This window comes from Elephas maximus, chromosome 11 (assembly GCF_024166365.1).
Source record: "Elephas maximus indicus isolate mEleMax1 chromosome 11, mEleMax1 primary haplotype, whole genome shotgun sequence".
In the NCBI taxonomy this organism is placed as follows: domain Eukaryota; kingdom Metazoa; phylum Chordata; class Mammalia; order Proboscidea; family Elephantidae; genus Elephas; species Elephas maximus.
This window is the reverse complement of record NC_064829.1, coordinates 89,796,448-89,803,687: the sequence shown is the minus strand read 5'-3', so window position 1 is coordinate 89,803,687 and position 7,240 is coordinate 89,796,448. Positions and strand designations below refer to the sequence as shown.

Sequence of the window (7,240 nt, the reverse complement as noted above, 5' to 3'; positions counted from 1 at the left end):
CAGCTACTAACTGAAAGGTTGGTGCCTCAAGTCCACCCAGAGGCACCTTGGAAGAAAGGTCTAGCTCTACTTCTGAAAGGTCACAGCTATTGAAAACCCTTTGGAGTGCACTTCTACTCTGACATACATGGGGTTGCTCTAAGTAGGAATCGACCCAATTGCAACCATTTTTTTTTTTTACACATCTCTGTAGGTATCTCAGTTTTAGAGCCCTGTAAGTATTTGATTTTGAGACCCTTGTAGTATTTGAGTTTGCAGCCCCTGTAGGAATATGGAGGAGCCCTGGTGGTGCAGTGATTAAAGTACTTGTCTGCTAACCGAAAGGTAGGTGGTTCGAACCCACAGGCTGCTCCTCGGTAGAGAGATGTGGCACTCTGCTTTTGTAACATTTACAGCCATGAAAACCCTGTGGGACAGTCCTACTTTGTCCTATATGGTTGCTATGAGTCAGAATTGACTGGACAGCAACAGGTTTGGTTTTGGCAGGTATTTGGGTTTGAGGCCTCTGTAGATATTTGAATTTGAGACCCCTGTAGTATTTGAGCTTAAGACCCCTGTGGTATTTGAAGTTGAGACACCTTCAGAAAGCAAATAATGCATTGGTGATTAATGAAGAATAGTACTTCACTAAGATTTATCCAACTGCTCTGTCCTTTCCTTCTAGATCTTTGTTATTGTTGAATTATTCTCCTCATGCCCTCTTCCCTGAGCATCTTCTGTAGTTCAAGAGGTTTTCCTAGGACAGAACATGACCAACCTCACAGCAGTATCTGTCTTCATCCTCCGGGGCTTCTCAGCCATCCCTGAGTTACAGCTCCTCAGCACGGCAGCCTTCCTTCTCATTTACATTGCTGCAGTGCTGGGGAACATCTCCATTGTGGCTGCCGTGACACTGGACGCCAGCCTGCACACGCCCATGTACTTCTTCCTCAAAAACCTCTCCCTGGTGGACATCTGCTCCATATCCACCACTCTGCCCCAGGCCATGATGGCTGCCACGGTGGGCTCAGGGAAGATTTCACTCCCTGCCTGTGCATCTCAGCTCTTCGCCTTTGTCTGCTTTGGGTCAGTGGAGTGCTTTCTCATCACTTCCATGGCTTATGACCGCTGTCTGGCCATCTACAGGCCCCTGTTGTACAGGGCAGCCATGAGCCCCCAGACCTGTGTCTCCCTGGTGGTGGTGGCTTGGAGCAGTGGGCTCGTTTACTCCACCTTCCACACAGCCAACACCTTCTCCCTGCCCTTCTGTGGCCCCAATGTGATTGACCACTTCTTCTGTGACATTCCCCCGGTCATGCACTTGGCCTGTGCCAGCACAGATGCCCATGAGGCTACTGGATTTGCAGTCAGCGGCTGCGTCATTATGAGCTGCTTCACCCTCACCATTCTCTCCTATATCTGCATCTTGGCTACTGTGGTCCAGATCCGCTCAGCAGCTGGCCGTGGGAAGGCCTTCTCCACCTGCTCTTCCCACTTGGCCACAGTGCTCCTGTTTTATGGCACTGGCAGCTCTGCCTACATGCAGCCCACCACCCACTACTCTCCACTACAAGGGCGCCTGGCTGCAGTCTTCTACTCTGTCCTCACGCCCAGCCTGAACCCGCTCATCTACAGCCTGAGGAACAAAGACATGAAGAAGGCCCTGCAGAAGCTCTACCTCCAGGTACCACTGTAGGGCCTAGAATCTGGATGTGAGAAACTGTTAAGGGTTGAGTTGTGTCCTCCCAAAATATTTGTTGTAAATCCTAACCCTTTTTCTTGTGGAAAGGAGCCCTGGGGGCGCAATGGTTAAGCGCTAGGCTGCTAACTGAAATGTCAGTAGTCCTAACTCACCACCGGCTGCATGGGTGAAAGATGGTAGCAGTCAGCTTCTGTAAATATTTGGAAATCCTGTGGGCCAGTTCTACTCTGTCCTACAGGATCACTCTAAGTCAGAATCAACTCCACGGCAATGGGTTTGGCTTTTGGTTTTGGTAGGGATTGAATTGTTTTTTGCTGTTAAGATGGTTTGGACTCATGGAAACCTTATGCACAACACAACAAAACATTGCAAGGTCCTGTGCCATCTTCACGATAGTTGGTATGTTTGAGTCCATTGTTACAGCTATTGTGTCAATCCATCTCATGGAGGGCTTCCCTCATTTCTGCTGACTCTCCACTTTATCAACCATAACGATGGATTGAATTATGTCTTCCAAAAAGGTGTGTTGAAATTCTAACCCCTAGTGCCTGTGAATGTGCTCTTGTTTGGAAATAGGGTCTTTGAAGATGTTATCAGTTAGGTTATCAAGAATCATACTGGAGTAGGGTGGGTTCTGATCCAATTTGTATTGTCGTTAGTAGCATCCAGTGGTGTCACTAGGGTTGGCGTCACTCAGTGTGGTAACTTACGGTGTTATCCACTTCCCCTCCCACCCCCCATGGATCTCCTCCCGCATCAGACCATACAAAATCCTTAGTAATGCCTGGGGCTACTAGAAGCCAAGAGAGATGAGAAAGGATCTTCCCCTGGAGCCTTCAGAGAAAACATGGGCCTAACAACATCCTAGATTTGGACTTCCAGCCCCCAGAACTGTGAGACAATAAATTTCTGTTCTTAGAAGGCACCCAATTTGTGGTGCTTTCTTACAGCAATCCTAGGAAACTAACAAAGTGACAAATGATATTATGTGTACATAGGGAAAGATAGGAGAGAGTGCTAATAATTTAAATTGTGTGGGCCATTCCATCCAAGAGTTCACTCAATGTTTCATCACAATCTCCCTCATTCCCTAATCGTGCTGCCCAGCTTAATCCACTAATTTATATACCTATCCATCTCTGTAAGTATTTGAGTTTGAGGTTTCTGTAGGTGTTTGAGTTTGAGTCTCCTGTAGGTATATGAGTTTGACGCCTTTGTATGTATTTGAATTTGAGACCCCTATAGGTATTTGAGTTTGAGGTCCCTGCCGGTATTTGAGTTTGAGCTCTTGTATGTGAGTTTGTGATCCCTACAGAAGGCCCTGGAGTGGGAGTCCAATTATTGTTGTTGTTAGTTGCCATCGAGTCAGCTCCAACTCATGGATACCTTATGTATAATAGTACAAAATGTTGTCTGGTCCTGCACCATCTTCATGACAGTGTCTCTGTTGTGGCTGTTGTGTCAATCCATCTCACTGAGGCTTTCCCTTGTTTCTGCTGACCCTCTGCTTTACCAAACATAAAAACAATAGATGTGAATCTTCTCTCAGCTTGTTTCTCACATAGTGTCCACAACTTGCCCTGCTCAATGTGGTATGATGTTTGGTGGTTTACAGTTTTCATCTAAAATCTGACTCAACAGCACACAATAACAACAACAGTACTGTCATCATTATTTCTAGTTGTCATATAGTAGTGTTTATTTTATTAGTTGCTTTGTGTTAGTTAAATTAGTTAAATTAAATGGACCTTGGAGCAATGTGATGGGCACATTCTGTTAACACCTGGAATAACCAGCAGTTGCTCATCCAACCATAGCAAACTTCTTGGATATGATCTGATCAAATGAAGGAGGAAATTTATAGTCTTAGAATAAGAGCAATCATGGAAGGTAATATATGTGGACTCTCAATTTACAATTGTATTTGGTGAGAAGCCTTGTTTAAAAATAAATAAATAAAGGTGATTAGGACAGAAGTGCTTGGGGAATTTCTAAAGCCATGCTGAAATTGCTGGGATTGGGAAGGATAGGAGCCATTCCTGCAACTGAAAGAATGAGATAAATCAGGCTTGCTGTTGTTTGATGGGGAGTCCTAGTGGCTGATACCCGAAAGATCAGTGGTTTGAATCCACCAGTAGCTAATGGTTAACGTACTTGGCTGGCAATCTGCTTCTGAAAGGTCCACGAAAACCCTATGGAGCAAAGTTCTACTCCATACATGTGGGGTCGCCATGAGTCAGAATTGACTCCACAGCCCCCATCAACAACAACAAGTGATTGCACGTCTCAGAGAAATGGGTGTAAACCTGTAAAGGCTCTGAGTTGCCAAAAGTAAATTTCTACAGGATGGCTGAGATTATAGATTAATCATGGGGATATGTTCCGGGGGTCCCCAAGACAACCCCCAGGTTTGGTTCGATAGGAGGACTCACAGGACTCAACAGGTAGTGATTTATTACATTGAAAGGACACAAAGCAAAATCAGAAAGGAAAAATGCATTTGGGGGTGAAGTCTGGAGAAGACCAGGTACAAGCTTCCAAGAGCACTTAATTCCTCCAGCGATAAGTTGTGACAACATGTGCAAAGTGCTGTCTGCTGGGGAGGCTTATTAGAGACACGGTGCCCAAGGTTTTTATCGAGGGTTGGTCACCTAGGTGGCGCAGATGGTTTGCACCTAACTACTAACTTAAAACAGGAACCCTGGTGGTGCAACGGTTAAATGCTAGGCTGCTAACTGATAGGTTGGTGGTTCAAACCCACCCAGTGGCTCTGGGCAAGAAAGATCTGGCGATCTGCTTCCATAAGGATTAAGCAAAGAAAACCCTATGGAGTAGTTCTACTCTGTAACACACGGGGTCATCATGAGCTGGAATTGACTCAACAGCAACATATTTTGGTTACATGGGCACCCTTTGCCTAGCATGTACCAAAATTCTAGACTCTCAGAAAAAAAAGCAGGTGTTTCAGGGTAACCTACGTTGTTTATACAAACAGCTTAGGCACAGTAAGCCACTCTGATCATTTAGGGTAAGTTTTATATCAGTGTAGGAAATGCCTCACCTGCCAAATTCCCAGACGCCAGTCAAGGGCCAACATTGCAAGCAATTCTTTCTAAGGGTAGTAGTCTCTGACTTGCTATATTAACTCTTTTCTGCATAGGATATAATCCAAGCAGGATATCAAGCTTTTGAATAGCCTAAAATCCTTGGATACCAAGTTTCCAGAAACTCTAGCCTTGGGCAGGTGAGAAATTAGAAGAGTTCTTTCCTCTCTGACAGTAATAGTTGTCATGATAGATTTGTTGTTGTTGAGTGCTGTCAAGTTGATTTCCAATGTATACTGACCCCATGTGACAGGGTAGAACTTCCTAAAAGGGTTTCCCAGGCTATAATCTTTTTGGAAGCAGATCTCCAGGTCTTTATCCCAAGGAGCTCCTGGGTGAGTTTTTACCTCCAACCTTTGGTTAGCAGCTGGGCACTTAACCATTGTGCCACCAGGGCTTTATGGTAGAATCACAGTTGCACAATTCTGAGAGAAAGTTTCCTAAACTACACATCTGAAAGACTAGGCATGAAAATCCCACCTTCCAATAAAATTAGAAATTTCCTCATTGAAATTAAAATGAGCAGTAGAAAAAAGCCACCCGTTGTTTGGAAGAAAGGAGACACACCTACATACTCACTCTGTGCCAACACTTGTGTTTTCTGGTCTAATAGCTAAGTCCTCTGCACAATTTTATTATGAACCAGCAACACCCTTAAATGTGTCTCAAGTGTCATTTGTTCCCAAAGGCTATGACCAGTTCTTGGTTTTCTTTGTGATTTTACAATTCTATCATTAGTTCTACTTTCTTTTAGCAAGCATTCTTCTGTAAAGCTGGACCTTATCTCATCAGTGGGTCTATGTGGTTACCCTGAAATATGGGTCTGATGAAAGGCAGGGTAAACACATAAGCCTTGGCTGTCTCTTCAGCATAAATGATCCAAGAACCACAGGCTACTCGTGCCCCAGAGGAAGAATGATGTGCTGGGAAGATGGAGTCAACTCACAGCACTAACCCTGGACCAGTGGACCCTGAGCCTTGGTTTTCTCATCTGTCACATAGGGATGGTTACCATTCCCAGAAGATGGTGCAAAAGTTGTGTAAGGGAATTTTAAAATTTGAGGTACCTGAGAATATCTGAAGGGCCGACCTCAGATTTGAGTGCAACTTCTCTGTTGCTAGTTCCATTTCCACCCTAGCAATAGTCACTTTCCGTGCAGACATAATCATGAAACTAAGACTATAGGTTCGCTATGAGTTGAAATCGACTCAATGGCAATGGTTTTTCTTTTTTAAGAAATGTCAGGCAACAATCATATAACCACACTGCGACTCCCCGGAGAGAAGAATGTCAGGTGATGATGTAACTACCCTGAGACACTGCCCACCTCTCTCACATACCCTTATGATCACCATATTGTAACCAATCTAAGAAAGACACATATATCCTTTTAAGCCAATTGTCTTAAGAGCTTCCACTACAGGAAATCCTGCCTTACAATTTCCCGCCACAGGAAGTCTCACCTTAAAATGATCTACCAACTGAGTAATGTCTCTTAATGATCTAAGCCTGTAATGACCAATTAAGTGGTGTCTTTCAATGATCTAAGTTTGTAAATACCTATCAAGAACTGTACTTCGTGTCCTTTGTTTCCACCTTATAAAATGTCACAGCTGAATTGCCATATTGGATTACTGGATTCCACCGCATGGAGCTTAATCTATTCTCAGCTTGAGCTGTCTCTTTACTTTCAATAAATTTCTCAATTTTACATTAATCAGAGTACAGATAGTTACACTATGACACAATTAAGTGCTCAACTACTAGTCAAAAGGTTGGTGGTTTGAACTCACCCCAAAGGCACCTCAGAAGACAGGTCTGGTGATCTGCTTCTGAAAGATCACTGCCTTGAAAACTTTATGGAACAGTTCTATTCTGTACGCATGGGGTTGCCATGAGTCAGAATCAACTTGATGGCAACTAACAACAAGGGCTACGTGAACACTGCGCATTATCATGAAGCAAAGAATCTGCCTGGCCCAAACAGGCATGTGAGTTTGATACCTCTAAAGTGATACAAGGCTGTGGACTACTCACCTGGGCTGCATCTCCTTGTCACCACTGGCCCAGGGGCAGATACACAGTTCTTCCGTTCGAAGTCCCAGGAGTGAGAAGCCCTTTTCTTGCCTCCTCAGGGTCTTGGGGATAAGTGTAGATTGCTCCCTTCTGAAAGAAGGCCCTCCCTACTTTAAATCCACACTGAAATCTACACTATGGCTTCTGCCTTACTCCTCTTACCTCTGACAAGGACTTGGCCCACGGGCCACCAGTTTGAGATCCCAGGTACAGGTACTGAAATTGATACAGTGTTTGTCTTCCTCTCAGGGTTCCTGGACAGGGGGCAAGGTCTCATTCTGGGAGGACACCTTCAGGTGAGATGGGAGCCCAGGTGGAAACTTCCAGGTGGACAGATTCAAGCCCTGAGCCCTAGGTTATGATGAACAGAGATACACG

General features: G+C 44.6%; 1 protein-coding gene across 1 annotated transcript; it reads left to right on the top strand.

Annotated features, from left to right (window-relative positions):
- Nucleotides 1–748: 748 nt before the first annotated feature.
- Nucleotides 749–1,675, top strand: LOC126086166 (olfactory receptor 5V1-like). Its single transcript, XM_049902351.1, has one exon. It carries the CDS (start codon nucleotides 749–751, stop codon nucleotides 1,673–1,675), a length of 927 nt encoding a protein of 308 aa, XP_049758308.1.
- The last annotated feature ends 5,565 nt before the right edge of the window (nucleotides 1,676–7,240 follow it).

What these genes read in the sequence shown, in the direction of transcription:
- LOC126086166 (XM_049902351.1), top strand. Translation starts at nt 749, where the DNA reads ATGACCAACCTCACAGCAGTATCTGTCTTCATCCTCCGGGGCTTCTCA.